Source organism: Argiope bruennichi, chromosome 3 (assembly GCF_947563725.1).
Source record: "Argiope bruennichi chromosome 3, qqArgBrue1.1, whole genome shotgun sequence".
Classification (NCBI taxonomy): domain Eukaryota; kingdom Metazoa; phylum Arthropoda; class Arachnida; order Araneae; family Araneidae; genus Argiope; species Argiope bruennichi.
In genome coordinates, this window is record NC_079153.1 from 121,289,269 (window position 1) to 121,305,744 (window position 16,476).

A 16,476-nucleotide genomic window follows, 5' to 3' on the forward strand; every position below is an offset into this window, starting at 1 on the left:
TAAAACCGAATATCGGTCTTAATAATATGTTTGCGGGCGTGAATACCGGACAGTCTGGAATCGTATCTATAAAAACAAATCTATATTTACAAAGTTATAAATGAAAAATGCAAAATAAATCGCTAAAAAGTTAACTCTCTAATTAAATTAGTTTAATTGCTAACTAAATTAGCAATTTTAGTTAAAAATTGGGACTCTCAAAATGTTACTGCCTAGGACTGCACAATATCTAAATCCACCAGTGATTGTTGTTGAATTAAAATTCAGTTTCTGTCAATAAAAATAGAATGATTTAATCAATGATGAAATATATTCTTGTTGTACTTAGCGTTTTCCCATTTCTTTGCTAAGGATATTTTTGCTGTGCGAAAAAGGATATTTTTTGTTGTTTGAACAGTTTGTTGTCCTTAATACATTACTCTTTTTCTTAAATACTCTGGTTCTTGACTTAATATTCAACTTTACATTTTAGAATATCTAAATTTATTGAATGCATCATATGAATTTTGATACAAATAAAATTAAACGTGTTTTATTAGTCAGAATTTTGAATATGTAATATTTAAATCTTATTCTTATGTCAGATGCTTATACAAACTGATGCATATTTGCTTAGTCAATGGTATCCCGCTTATATAATATACGCATGTAGATCTGTTTTATCTTGATATATAATCAATGACTTACTAATCTGTTTATTTTCTTCAGTCTTGCCCAGGCTGCTAAATTTCTAATTCAAGAAAGGATTCATAGAATACCTGTATTTGATGAGAAGAGGCAATGCGTGCTTTTTGTGCTAACCAAGAAAAGACTACTCCAGTTTCTCAGTCAAGGTGTAAGTGCTTATTTACATAAATATACCTTTTTAGAAGCATTTCAACATGTTGAATACTTGCGTTATTGAATAATGTCAAAGGAATAGCTGGCGTTGTGTGTATTTACTTTCATTTGTATATATTCCATTCTCTTTCTTGTACATAGTTCACTTCTCTAAATACCTCGTGACATGTGTTTGAGAACTCCGAGTTTTTTTTTTTTTAGTCGTGAGTAACATAATATGCTGGCCATCTGCAGGGATTGAATCTCTTACAACTTGAATTATTACATAATGGGCTTAGGCACTATACTTATGATTAGGGATTGCAATACCGGACTAAAATTTCAATACCGGTATTCGGTATTTTTTAGATCTTAATACCGGGATACCGGTTTTAATACCGGTATTAGAAATTTTAGAAAAAGAAAGAAAACACAGGTGTTTTTTGTTTTATTTGCCAGTTTTATAAGAGTGTAAATATCACAAAAATAATATGTAACTTATAAATTATAACAGTATATAAAGAATTACAAAAAAGTAAAAGAACAACTTATTTAAATTACAAAAAAAGTGTAAATATCACTATTCAGTCTGTGGTACTTTTACAAAATTTTTGAAATGTGATCTTAAAAAACATAATGACAGTACAATTGATGCATTAAGCCTGAAAAGTAATTTTGTGTAAAAATTACCAGCTGTCGAAAACGCTCTTTCGTCATCTACGCTAGTTGGTGATACTGTTAGCAATACGCGATATACTTTTTCCAAGTATTTACCTCTAAATCCCTCATCTTCAAATAAATCGATTTCTCGTCTGGTGGTTTTGGATATAGCTAATTTCTGTATTGTATTTTGGTTCGTTGAAATTTTTTTATTTATCGCTAATTCTAATTTTCGTTCAAGAGGCAATTCCTTATCACTATGGACAGTAGTGACATCATAATCTTCTATAATTGAACCGAATTTTTCTGAATGTAGATACGTTTGTGGGTAAAAAATTTTAAGAAAATTTACTATAAACTTAATCAGATTTGAATTATTTTCTTTTCTTTTTCATTTTCATTTTTAAAATCATTATAACTATGTAAATATCATAAGACATCTTGAATATCGTAAGACACCTTTCTTCTGTGCGATTTTTCAAAGTAATATATAATTCTTCAGATAGTGATGTGTGTTGTTCTTTCATGACTGCAACATGAAATTTATTGTTACATTAGCTGTTAATAAATTAAAATCTCTTCGACACAATGCCTCTATATTCAGTTTTATTGGAAGTAGAGCTGATATAGTTCTGGATATTAAGTCGAGTTCACTATCTGAAAAATTGATTTACAGGTTTAAGTTGAATATTGCTTTTTGGATTAGACGTTTTAATTTCAAAAACCCTTCCATCATTAGGAGTAAACTGTTCCAACGTGTCTTAGAATCTAATATTAACATATATTCTGTTTTATTTCCAGTTAGTATATATTTTTGTAATATGGCATTTTTTGTAGTGGAACGTTTAAATATATTAACAATTTTTCGAACTTTATAAATTATAGGAAGCAATTCTTGATGTGTTAATATTTCATCCTCATTAGCAATATCTTCTTCCACAATTACATTGTCATTATCTTCATTGTCAATATTACTCTCACTCTTACTCTCTTCAATGTTGGAATCCGAAGTTTCTATATCCACAGTATTTGGATTCTTCTGTTCTTTATTTTTTTGGTATATTATATCTATTACTCCTAATTGAATTCTATGAGCATACCACAATTGTTGATATGCACCAATCAACTTTCCTACTTTTTTCATAACTGTTGCTCCATTAGTCGTTATGGATACAATATCTTCTTTCAGGGATAATCCATGTTTCTCTAATTTAGATTTAAGCAATTAAGTAAGCCATTAATTAGCTAATTAACTTCGCCCGTTAGGAAGGCATAAAAACAAAAACGTATACTATTTTGCTATGTTGGTGATCCCTGAACATATAGTGGAGACAATTTAAAAAATTTCTAGTAAATACCGAAAAACCGTTATTTAAACTTGTGAATACCGGTATTACAAAATTGTAAAATGGCTCAAAATACCGGTATTCGGTATCCCGGAATACCGGTATTGCAATCCCTACTTATGATTAAATGCGCCAGGCGTTTTATGGTGTATTTAATCTCTTGGTGTATAATTAGAATTTAAAAAAAATCTGTTGGTTTTTTTTTTCTCTCGTTTATTCTTTTGAACTAGAATTGTTCTCAAATACAGGGTGAACTTGAATTATTACATAATGGACCTGTTGGCACTATACTTATGATTAAATGCGCCAGACGTTTCATATATTTAATCTCATGGTGTATAATTTGAATTTAAAACTAAAAACCTGGTGGCTTTTTGTTTTCTCTCATTTATTCTTTTGAGATAGAATTGTTTCCAAATACAGGGTGGCTAAAAGCTATCGTGAGGTGTTGAAGTTCGATCGAAAAAAAAAATTGTTTGTTCAAAATTGGTGTACATCCTAGTCCGACCAAATTATTTTTGAAGTCAAAATTAAAATTGCAAATTCATGACGAAATAAATGACGTAAATTCCTCTAAAGCAAATGGACATTTTTTTTTGAGAATGTTAGCATCAAAAGGATTCATGTAATACTTTAATGGAATTCTCATTGGCCATGTTGGTTTTAAGTCACTACGCCAAATTTTATATCAACCGAAGGCCAAATTTTAAAACGTTATTTTTCTCAATGATTTCAGTTGTATGGGTGATTCATGAATAACAAACCAAGAAAAGGTGTAAAAGTTGTCGATAGAAGGGTTGCAAGCACATGCGCTTATCGTAAAGTTGGATTGAGGTGTTCCACATCATTTTTCTATGAAGAAAAAGGTGCCAATCGATGCCTTTTTTTTTCTTACTTTTTTACTTACACGAATGAAACGACTTTAGACAGAATTAAAAATAAGAAATGATGTACGGTTGAAATGCTGTTCAAAGATCTTGCACCAGTGAAGATTGATTTCCTAGAAACTTTCAGATTTATAGAAGTATTTTTAAAATTTTGCAATTTAATGTACAATAAATGTAGTCTTTTTTCTGAACAGTTAAGATCTTATATTGTAAATAAAATGTCCAAGTTTCAGTTTGTTTCTTGCTTGAAGTATGCAGTATTTATTCTGAGACGGAATGCCAGAAAATAGGGAAGTATTAATGACTTTCTTATATTGTGTAGTACTTGCAACAAAAATGGCTACGGTCAATCACAAAGCCTACTGTGGTTTACGATTTTCAAATATGTGGATCTATTGTAATTGTTCACCTTATTTGCATGAGAAAATTTGCTTCTATTTCTCCAATTCATTGTAACATTTGCCTTTGATGTAATAAATGAAAATCCACCAGATGACTTTGTTGTTGGAAAGAGTCAAGATCACAATGCATTGAGAAATGGTTACTGCTTAGTCATAATATAAAATTAAAGCGGGCTAGCGACTATAATTTCAATGAATTGATGAATGATATTAAATAAATTCTTGTATGCACTTTTACACTCTTAATATGTATACTTCAGATATTCTAATAAAAGTATCATTATTTCGTGTATCAATTGGATGTGCATTAACCACCTTTGGAAACTAGTTTAAGATACTTTTTTATTAATATTTTATATGTTTTATTTCTGTTTTATCTTTTATATACAATAGTCATGATTCAATAAAAAAAAATTTCAAAATCTAAATCGCGATATAAACATTCATTGTATATGCAAATTTGCAAAGTATATGGGAAAACGTAGCCATCTAATATCTAATTGCACGATAACGCTATGCTGTATCATCACTTGCTCATTCCTTGAGCCAATTTTTTTCTATTCCAATATTAAATTAATGCGAAGTAGTTTATATATCTATACTTATAATAAAGCTCAATGTGTGTGTGTGTGTGTGTGTTGGCGCTCTACAAGCCAGGTCATCTGACATACAGCTATCAAATTTGGTACATGTATACCTTAGAGGTCGGGAATGTGCACCTGGGGTCCCTTTTTTTGAAATTCAAATTAGAATTTTAATTATTAATTAAAAACTAACTTTCCCGCCAAAAAAATCTTCCATTTTTCCCTCCGCCAACTTTTCCGCCAAAAAAAATCTTCCATTTTCCCCACTGCTAAATGAGTAAGGCTTTAGTTGTTGTTTTTTTCTCCCAACATTAATGAGGCTTGGGTTAACATTTTTCGGCGGATTATTTCAAACGATTCTGTTTATTTTCTTAATGTTTTATGCATTTAAAATTAAACATTGTTAATTAATCCATGTTTCAGATTCATTCTGAAGTACTTTTGAATTAAAATAACACAGAATAAAGGAAATTAAAAATGTCTAATCTGCATAGCGTTACCCCAACTGGAGTAGAAAAATTCACGCATTTGCGTTACCGTAAGTGGCGAAGAAAATTCACGCATGCGCTTTGTGTTCTGATTGTTGCCATGACAACCATTATCAACGGACGATTTAAATTATTTTTAGGTTAGTTGCATGCTTTTGTAAGTAAATTGTATTTATGTTAGTTATATATTTTAAACGTAAAGAAGGGGGTTAAACTCCGGTTCAAGCTATTTAATTATTAAAATTTAAACGAATATTAAGATTGGCGAACCGGCTGGTCGCCAAAGGCGGCTAGTATATAATATATATATATATATATATATATAATATAAATTATGGGAGCAGGTTATAGGTAGAGGGGACAAGTTATTATTTCATCTTGTGTGTTTATTATTTACAATGTATAGTGTATTTGTTAACATTAAAGTTCAGGTTATTTTTAATATGCCAATATTTCAAAACATCACCACTTGGATAATGTCAGTTTTTCGAGAAAAGGTTTTTAATCTTTAATTTAAGAATTAATCTAATCAATCATAGAGGTTTTTTTTTCAAACTTGTACCTTCAGTATACTTTCTTCGACTTTTGCAGATGCAATCGCTATTAAACATTGGCAATTACACTTGTTAAAATTGCCGATGTGTAAGGACATATTTTCTAACTGAAGATTTCTTTCACATTTAGTAAGTTTTCATATAGAAATGCTACCTACATTTGTATGATCTACTTTCGTTTTTTCCCTAGGTATGCAAAATGTGGATATTTGTCATCTGCGTAATTTTTTAGTGCTATCCTTTGTTTTATATATCTTATGGAAGTTTTTTTCCCCCCAGCTGTTGGAGAAATTCGATAAAACGAATGTAAGGACCCCAAGTTTCTTTAAAAAGACCATCCGAGAACTAAAAATAGGGACTTTTGAAGACATCGCTGTGGTAAGAAGTTTTAAATTATTTCAATATATTTTCATAGTCTGTACACCACTGTGAAAATAGATATTTCAGCAAATTATTATTATGCAGATATTTACTTTTTGCTGTAGTATTCACTGTTTAAATATCCAGGTGCATGTTATATTTTTATTTAGCCCTTTCTAAGGCCGTGGGAAGTATGCTTCCCACCAAATTTATCAATCATTGTATGAAATTATGTAGGATGGCATAAGTTCTGACACATTTTTTTAGTAAGTCAGAAACTTAGATGCTTCAGTTCTTCATCTCAGACAAAATGATGTGCCTTGATTTGTTACTTAATTATTAAATAACCAAATTAATTGATGAATCAAATTAAATTTATTTAATAAGCTAAATTAATCCCGTTTCTTATTCTAATTTCAAGCCTAAAAATATTTTAACATAATATGACTAGAAAAAAATGACCCTTTAAAGGGATAAACTAAATCGGAAATTCGAATAGCTGGGAATATCAAAATAGAGATTCGTCTTATAGTCCAGTCGAAAAGTGTCAAAATGTGGCAAAAAATACATAACAGTAATTATATTGCTTTAACCCTCTGACTCCGTAATTTTTAAAAATTACTATTTAGATGCGATGTTTGCAAATAAATTAGAGTATTTTTTAAAAAAGTTAACTGATACTATATGTTACACTATATAATATATATAATAATATATATAATACTATATAATAATCTGCAATCGTAAAATTAAACACTCTAAATTGCGAAAAAGGAGGGATGCAATAGAAGATAGATTGTTTGCCAGATCGCGGCATAAGCAACTAGAGAGTTAAATTGTTGGTTGGATATCCAAAATTGGCATCTACGTTTTCACTCGGATATCGGATCAAATAAGAAAAGGAAGGGAAAGTTGAAACATCAATTTTTCCTGTTTACAGAAAAGGAATTTAATTTCATTGGAAAAATTTAAATGAATGTTATAGATAATAAAAAGGCATATAATATGCCGTCAATGTTAAGTTCAATTTAATTAGACCAGGAGTAATTTTTAAGAAAGTGAAGGAACATGCTAAAAAATATTTAAATATTTTCATAAAGAAAGCTTTACTGTGTTTAAGAATATTTAATAAAAATTATATTCGATATGTTCACCAAAAATCGAATTTATATTGTACTTACATTTAAGCAAAGATTTTCAGGATGCATTACAAGCACTGTGAAAACAAATTATGCTTATCATTATAGTTTTGCTAAGAATAGGCTTTAAGTCGTGTTTTTTCCCTCTCAAATATCCAGATTCTTTTTCTGAGTAGAATTTGTGGAATCCATTGCTATGAGAATGTAAAGCAAAATAACATTTTCTAAGGAATTAAATTTATTCATTGTTTTGTTTGCTGTAGTTATTAAAATACGAATGATCATCTGTTTTCATTTCAGGTTTACAAAGAAACGAAGGTAATCGATGCCCTGAGCATCTTTGTAACGAGAAACGTTTCTGCTCTCCCTGTACTTAATAAAGATAACATTCTGATCGATCTTTTTGAGAAGTTTGATGTTTTTGTAAGTATTCAATTTTTTTTTATTGCGTGACATTCGTATTGTAAGGCAATAAATCTCTAGAAATCTAGTGAAACTTCATGCATTTCTTTATAATTGATTCGTTTTACAAGCTAGCTTTTACAGCTTGGAGGCAATTATTTGTAACCAATAGTGACATTTTTAAAATCAGGAGTTATTACCAATTCAAAGTATGAGACCATGGCAGATCGATTTTAAAAAAAAAATGTGGCTAGCCTAATTATTAAATAATTTGAAAAATTACAAATTCTGTGAATTATAAAATATTAAGATAATATTTACAGTGTGTTATAACTGGGCAAATTCTTATCTGTTTCATCATGCTCACTTGTTATTTCTGTGTTTATAAGCTCGGTTAATCAAAAAAAGCACTGTATACAAACATGAGTCATAATAATTAGGTTAAAATATAAAATAAATTTTAAATAAAAAGTTGACCAGTTAATTAAAAAAACGATTTCATAATTCGTCTTGTTTAGGATCGCAAAATGCCTAGATCTGCCACTATAACTAAGCATTCAGACAAATTATTGGATTAATCATTACTTCGATGAATCTCAAATTTTGCTACGATATGATATAATTACTATTCCGACGGGCAAGTTCTTTCACAATAAACAAATCAAGAGTCATAATTTTAATTTATAAGAAATTAAAAGCTGATATTTTGTTATTTTGCTGTAAAATAATCTTTCTGATGATTTTAACTGTTTCTTGTTCTGTGTTGGTGCAACGTATTTTCGAAATATAACTTACCCCATTGCTGTAACTTCATCACCGGGCTTATTAATTTTTCTTGAATGAATGTGAAAGATTTAATTTGTAAAAAATATATAAGAATTTAAATCAAAATAAATCTATTAAATGTGTCTTCAAAAGCCATGAAGAACAACAGTCCGATTATTATTATTGGGGCATTATATAATTTTATTTGGGAGAGATTTTTCTCAATTTCCTGTCTAAACACCGTTCTAGAACAGGTACATGCGCCAATTTTTGCTTGTCTATTACATTTTGGGAGTGACATTTTCATTATGTAGTGTATCTTGCACTTCTCTTGCCTTCAACACAACTCCTACACATACAATGACGCATTTGACAAGTGCAACGCATTTTGAATTTTTAGTTTTAAATCTGCAATTAAGTGACAAAAATAACTATTTAAAAATGCAAAAATCATTCAGAAACACTTCAATATCTCAAATGCTGTGTATATTATAAGAATCAAAATGGCAGTTAATGTCTAAAATAGGATATCATCTAATTATTAAATTTAAATAAATTCGTTTGTCAAGGGGTTAAACTAAACTTGCCTTTACCTGCATGGGTGCCAGTTTCTACTCTTTGTTTACAGTCTCTTCTCCGTTTCAGGGCTTAGCCAAGGACCAGACGTATCACAATCTCGAAATGACAGTTGATGATGTTATCAGCAAACCTTACGTAAGTATGCGATTTGTTTAGTTTGGCAATATTTGATATTTCAAGATTTGTTAAAAAGGCCCGTTGAGTCGAGTTGCCTTGTGGTCTGAAGTCTTTTCTCCTACAAAGTTAGAAACTTATACTCTAGAAGTTTTGATTCATCTTATTTTCTTTGGAAGTAAATTCATGAATGAAATCAATCCTGATCTGTTCTTTATCACTCATACGATGAGGCACACTCCAACATGGAGACACAATCCATCACTTATCACCTTGTACCTAGGAATTCTTTATCAAACTAACGCTTAGCTGAGATTTCTAACCATGTTATGCATTGCTGAATATGTCACATGTTAATTTTGGATATCCTACTTGCATTATAATTAATAATATTTATTTTTTAAATTTTATAATCTTATTATTTATTTTTATTGTCCAGTTTTAAGTTATCCATTATGGATTGGTCGGATTTCTTTCACCCAAATAATATAAATGCTTCTTGCTTCTCTTTCAGGCCCGTGAAACCGCTTGGATATGCACAATGGATGAAACCTTGCAAACTGTGATAACCAAATTCGTTACAAGAAAGGTAACACGAATGAATGCGATTTTTTCTTTCTTTCTTATTTGTAAACTTGCGAACCGTAGCTTTGTCTAACCGAGTTTCTTCCTAGGTTCATCGCCTTGTAGTGATAGACGCTAGGCGTGGTGTTGCTGGAATGATATCATTATCGGACATTCTGCAATTTCTCGTCGTGCAGCCCTTGGGTATGTGGCGTTTCTTTTTATTCAACTAATCATCGAACATCAGACCGACAACTTAACATCTAACTGTTAAAAATAAACTATTATATGAATTTTTGAACAATAATAATCTGACTGTTCATTGGCACATGAAAGATATATTTCATATAAACATTTCATAGCCAATTTTCGGCTGATTATCAGAAAGTTTGAAGGGTTAACAATTAAAACCTAAAACATAAATTTTAGCACTTTAAATTTTGAATTGTTATATAATGAAAATTGCTATATTGTAAAAAGAAAAACTATGTAAATCATATTCTTCTGGCATTTATTCAATGCTTAAAGAATTGTTCTACGTTTTATTTAGTTCAAACTGAATTGGAAAAATGACTGCAACTTTTATGTTATGTAAAGTTTTTAAAAATTATTATGATGAACAAGAATTTTTTGATATGAGAAGCAGTAATCAGGATTTGTTTGGGTTTGAGTAGTTACTGAAAATATCCTTAATTGATTTAAATTAGGGTTAAATAATTTTATAGAACTGTAATTCATGTCTTTAGAAATCTTTAGTTTTAATAATACTTGATTGTATACTAGTATTATAATTATTGCAAAAAAATGCTCTTTTGGTAGGCTTTGCCTAAATGATATGAAGTGGCGAAAAGGAAATATTTCCGATTAGGCAGCTGCCTAGAATTCCTCGTGTGAGAGGGGGTCACAAGCAAATCTATTTAAAAACTTTTCCTATTTGTCAAACAAATAAATTCAAAGTAAATAAAAATTTATATATTATAAAATAGTATTAACACTTCATCAAGTATAAAAGGTCAGGTTTTTATAAGTTCCATGATATATTTACTTAATTATTAAAATATTTAGATATCGGACATTTATTGCAGTAATATTGTTAAAAATTAAATACATATTAACTGAGCTAATGATTTATTTTATGTTTTTTCATTTTATTGACATGTTTGAAATATGTTAAAATGTGCAACTAAAAATAGTTATATATTTAAAAAAAATCACATATTATACATTATCTGAGGCCGCAAAATACTCAAATGCTCTGACACTATTAGCACAAGATATTGTACGATATCTTCACTATGTTGTCAGACATTCTGAATACCGGCCATCATCGTGTAGATATCATAAGTGTAGGGTATTTGGTGCTAATAAGGGATGCTCTGAATATTCATTCTAATTTAGATTATAATTGTAGAATCAGACGCCACGAGTATCGTTTTAATCGGAAATGTATATAATGAAAAGAAATTTAAATTCCTAATAAAAAGGACTTAATAGGGATAACAAAGGGACTTTATAGGGATTACGCATTCGATCCAAATTTAATGAAAAGGAATTTAAATTCGTAATAAAGAACTTCTTTCTCTTTCAGCTTTGATGGAAAGTGCCACCGTTTCTGATACAATCCTCGAAGGAACGGAAGGGGCTGTCGGTGGAACTGAAGTAGAAGTGGAGGTCGACTCTCCTGTAGATGTAGATTTGGTTACGGGCGTCGCGCACATGAAAATCTGCGAATCTTCTGAAACAACCGACGACACCCAAGAGGAAGAGGAGGCTTCTGCCGCCGACTGAACTCCTCTCTGTCTACGTTGACGATAACAGTGTACCTGAAATTTTTCAAATACTCTAGTCTGTGTATAAAAACTGTGGGAATAGTTACTTAAGAAAATGCGGCAGTGCATGAGTTCGAATTTCCCACCCTTACGATCAGTCTTACTTTTTTTTTTTATTATTGCCTGTGATTCATACGAAGCTTGTTTCATTCCTCCTTCAGTTGATGCTTTAAGTGTGTATAAATTTGTTCTAATGAGGGCCGTAATTGGAATCTTTTGCTTCTGTTGTGTTCTGTTATCGTTATTTCATGTATATAAATCTGTATTTAAATATCATTATTTTGCCTGCCATTTGCAATTTAAATTTCTTGTATCATAAATCACCATTTTTTTTATTTGCATAATGAATTGCCCTGTTTTTTTGATTTCCCAAAAGCAAATATTAAAATTTTTGTATATCTCTTATCCTAATAAGTAAAAACTGTATATGTAATATACAAAGGAAATTGTTTTGTTAGCACAAAATATCTAATGAGATTTTTACGATATTGTAGACATTCAGAATTCGAACATCTGGGAATGTCGTAAAATATTTTGTGCTCTTAGGGTATATTCTCAACGATGGCTTTTGTAAAATCTTTACATTCAAGAGGCATAAATCATTTAACAACTTTCTAAATATTTCGAGAGATTGATTAAAGATTCATCAAGGATCTTTGGCTTGTTTATGGAATATTTAAAATTTGTTTTTCAATGTTTCTGAAAATTGTGTTAAATTGAATCTCATGAAAACTTGAGAAAAATATAGAAAGATTTATTTTGATTCAGGTGTCTACTAAAATACACTTGTATACAATAATTTTCGATTTGTATCATGACAAAATAAGGATCGCAACGACAAAATTAGGACTGGGTATAAGGTTTCGACTTCGGGACCGGAGGGTTCTAGGTTCAAGACCCTATTCCACCGAAGAACTTCCCTGTAAATGGGATTATGCATTAAGAATATTTGTATATTTTTTTTCGAGTATATATATCGCAGTGAATTGATGAAATTCACTGTGTATACTTGAATACCTTATGATAAGTTTCTAGTAAAAGTTTAGTATTGAAAATACTAAGGCACAAAGCATTCCTATTCTGTTAAAGTAATTTTCCAAGAACTGATATGCATTCACTTTCTCTCGAAATATTTATTGAATCTAATTTCTCCCACTTTTTCTTGGTTATCAAACTAGGACCAGATTTGACTGTGCTGTATCAAAAATTTCCTCAAATCCTTAGTGAATGACTGACCAAACATATCGACTGCGTTTTAGAAGGTCCCTTTTTCTCCTATAACTGTTACCCACAATCTAAGATATATATATATAAATTCAAGTACAAAATATCAAAATAAGGAGGAGGAAATTATTGAGATTCCTAAAATTTGGTTATTTTGTTTCTGCTTTTTCTTTCATTTTTGTCCAATCCGTTCCTAATACCTTTTTCAATAAAAGCATGCAAACTTATCAGATTGTTTTTTTTTATGTACCTTGGTAAGCAAAATTTTCAGTTTTTATAGTTGAATTCTACAAGACAGTCAAATTAGTAAAACATGACTCTGTATTTTTGCATAAAATAGTCTCTTGTTAAATAAGAATGTCCAGTTGACTTTGCTCATAAACGGTTAAGTTTAACATCGTAATCTTTGCTCACATTTTAATCTAGGTAGTGTCATAAATTAGTTCTTCAAATAATTTTAGCAAGATTTGAATTAATTTCTTGGTTAACCTTTCTAATGCCATAAGATTTCAAATGAATGCGATTAGACCCTTCGTTTAAAGCGGTGATCGAATAATCTATTATTTTATATTGAAAAAAGCACTTATTAACTATCTGTATAACTGTATTTCATAGTAAACAGATTCACATGGTATTAGAAGGGTTAACTAAATCTTTGCCTTTAGTAAATAGCATCAACTGAAAATGTTTAGAACAGGGCTTCTTAAATTAGGGTCTTGTGAAATAATGTAGGGGCATTCGAGAAATTAAAATTTTTTGATAATTGTTAATTAAAACTAGTCATTATAATGCAGTTGTTTAATTAAAAACTTTGAAACTATTTGAACTTAATTTACCTTTAAATTGCTTTATCTCTTAAATTTTAAGAAGCTCTGTTGTAGAAATTGTTGTTTTTGCTCGGATTTCGTTACTAAACTACCAATTGATTTTTGGTAAAGAAAAAGATTTTAGTCTTTTTTAAAGTTTTAGTTTTGTTTTCTGTTGTTTTCACAAAGTATTTTAGAAACTTCTTACTTTTGATTGATGGAAAAGGCTCAAAATGTTAAAGTGTGATTTTTTATTAAATTGTATTAACTTTTCCCTCGTAATATTTTAGTTACGTTACTATTTTTCATAATTTTACTGCAAAACTGCAATTGTGTGTTTGCAGGGAAAAAAAGTATTTCTTTAATAGTGATAAATTATTCCAACAATTGTGTGTATAGGGGGATGGGGGGATAATAAACGAAATGAATCTAATTTTTTTAACACCGAATGAATTGCAAATTATTTTCGCCATTTGCTTTAATTCTTAGTACAGGTTAATAAATTTGTAAATGTAACGAATCAAAAACGGTTATTTGTTTTTATGCTAAAAATATAAAAAGGCATAAAAATTCCTTTTTATATTTTTTAATTGCATATATGGTGTACAGTATTAATAATTATAATAATATTTACATATCCTTCAGATGTTTATGCATTTTGTGCTGGCATGCTATTTTTCGAAAACTGCAGCATATCCACAATTAAACTTTTACAATACTAAAAGTAATAAGATGCATAATCATAAATTTGTTAACGTAAGGATTCCTTTTAATGCTTAGGAAACTCAAATTTAGTTCAAGTTTTGTTGCAATTCCTAAAAATAAATATAAGAATTTTTTTTTCGATTTGACGGTTTTTATGATCATTTATCTAACAAGAAAAGGAAAATGAAGTTTCCTTGCAAAAGGGTAAGGATCATTTCGATGGAAAACGACAGCACAGTCATTTTAAGAAGCTCAAGTTTTAAATTAATAAACTAAATTTACTTTTCGGAATGTATTAATAATTTTAGGTAGGTCGTTGAATTTGAATGATTCAATGATGCCATGAAAATTCGAAATTATTTTTTTGGTTAAATTTCAGTATTAGTTTTATTTCATCATTTAAAATGCTGCTTTTGTACATCTTGAGTAATAAATTTTTCTGTTTGTTATGTTTATATTATTTTTGTCGTTATGTTTAAGTAGCTAAAAGTGTAAATATTTTCTTTCAGCGTGGCCAAACGATATCAGTTTTGCGCATAAGTTTCGAACCTGGCAACAGATCGATAGAATCTGCCTCCATTTTCTTTCAGTAGCCTAATTTTCTACTGAGTATACCAGCGTGTAAATAATGAATAGTATCCCCGAATAGCGATATTTTGTGTGTGCATGTACATTTTTAGGAAAGGTTCTAGATTTTTTTTATAGTTTCTCTTAGGCTTAACACAGTTGACTCGGTCGACAGTCAATGATCTTATTTGCTATGCAAGGAGCCGTACCACTGATACGCCTGATGCCGTACCATAGGTGTTTGTTATGTACCGTTAAAAACTTTGTGTAAATAATCTTAGTGGAGTGGGAAAAAAATTTAGTGAAGGGGGACTTATGGATTATCTATTTTTCGTAAGTCTGTTGCGGAGAAGAAAGCATTTGTAAATGATCCATGTATGATATTTCTGCGTTCATTTCTGATGTATGTAAAATTGATTCCTTTGTACAGTTCAATGTGTTTTTCAGCATTGCTTATTCTGTAAATATTTTGAAAATGGAACTTATTTTTGAGAGCGTTTTTTAGCTATAAAAACAGGTTGTTAATGTAGATAATGTTTGTACTATGATGAAATGTTGATTTGCCTTCATAATATTTTAAATGTTGAGATTTGTATCGGATATAATTCTCGATTTTTAGTTTCCAATAATCATATGAATGTTCGATTGTTCGTATAAATAAATGAATGTAACTACATTCTTGCTGTTTTGTGTTACTTGGAACATCTCGCACAACACTAGTCCACAAATATTTCACTTATAAACAGGTTTATTTCAACCAATTTTCTTGCTTTTCATTCTATTGAAATATTTCCCAGAGCAACTCCTATCTGTCAAAAGTTTCAAAAGTAAAACTCTAATCAGAAAGAAACATGTCATTATTATGAGACTTCGAGTTGGCCACACCTATTTAACCCAAAAACATTTTTTACATTCTGATCATGCACCACTTTGTAGTGGTGCATGATCAGAATACCACTTTGCATTTACTACCACTTGCAGTAAATGCATTTGGTGTACTGTAAATGCATTGCACCACATTTTTTACATTCTGATGTAAAAGTGTTTTTGTAGTGGTGCATGATCAGAATGTAAAAAATGTTTTTGTAGTGGTGCATGATCAGAATACCACTTTGCATTTACTACCACTTTGTAGTGGTGCATGATCAGAATACCACTTTGTAGTAAATGCAAATTATGTTTTAACGGTTAAGCATATTCTATGTGAATGTCAAGATTTTAGTGTACAACGAAAAGTTTATTTCGGCCCGACTGTTTTTAACTTAAATGCCATTTTAGGTGATAACCCTCATTCAAGTATTTGTCTTTTTAAAAGATATTCAAATTTTTCATCAGATTTAATTGTATCTTTTTAAGAATGCTTCAATTTTCAACACAAAAACCATGTCTAACAAATGTTTGGCCCAGAATGATAGGGTCTGGGTCTTGCGCCATAAAATTAAATCAAGCCAAACCGAGTGAGACTCTATTTAGATGACTCAAGTGCACAACAGAACATGCAAGGCTATCACAATTACACGATATTAATACCCGTCATAATTTGACGGTTAAAAATCGTATGTTGTGGGAATCTTCAATATTATTCTTAAGCTACAATTGAAATTAAACATAACCTATATTCCCGGCGAACCACCTTGGTGCCAGATGATGGTTCCTAAATGACATTCATAAATTTTACTAATC

The 16,476-nt window shown here is 29.9% G+C and overlaps 1 protein-coding gene across 3 annotated transcripts in view; it reads left to right on the top strand.

Moving 5' to 3' along the window:
- The window catches only part of LOC129964107 (5'-AMP-activated protein kinase subunit gamma-1-like), a 190,033-nt gene extending 174,564 nt beyond the window's left edge, over positions 1 to 15,469 (top strand). For all 3 annotated transcript variants that reach the window (XM_056078790.1, XM_056078791.1, XM_056078792.1), the window contains 7 exons: positions 709 to 835; positions 6,019 to 6,117; positions 7,539 to 7,661; positions 9,051 to 9,119; positions 9,613 to 9,687; positions 9,773 to 9,866; positions 11,251 to 15,469. In XM_056078790.1, the coding sequence (XP_055934765.1) occupies positions 709 to 835; positions 6,019 to 6,117; positions 7,539 to 7,661; positions 9,051 to 9,119; positions 9,613 to 9,687; positions 9,773 to 9,866; positions 11,251 to 11,450 (787 nt within the window). In that variant the 3' untranslated portion in view covers positions 11,451 to 15,469. The remainder of the gene's footprint in view (positions 1 to 708; positions 836 to 6,018; positions 6,118 to 7,538; positions 7,662 to 9,050; positions 9,120 to 9,612; positions 9,688 to 9,772; positions 9,867 to 11,250) is intronic.
- The last annotated feature ends 1,007 nt before the right edge of the window (positions 15,470 to 16,476 follow it).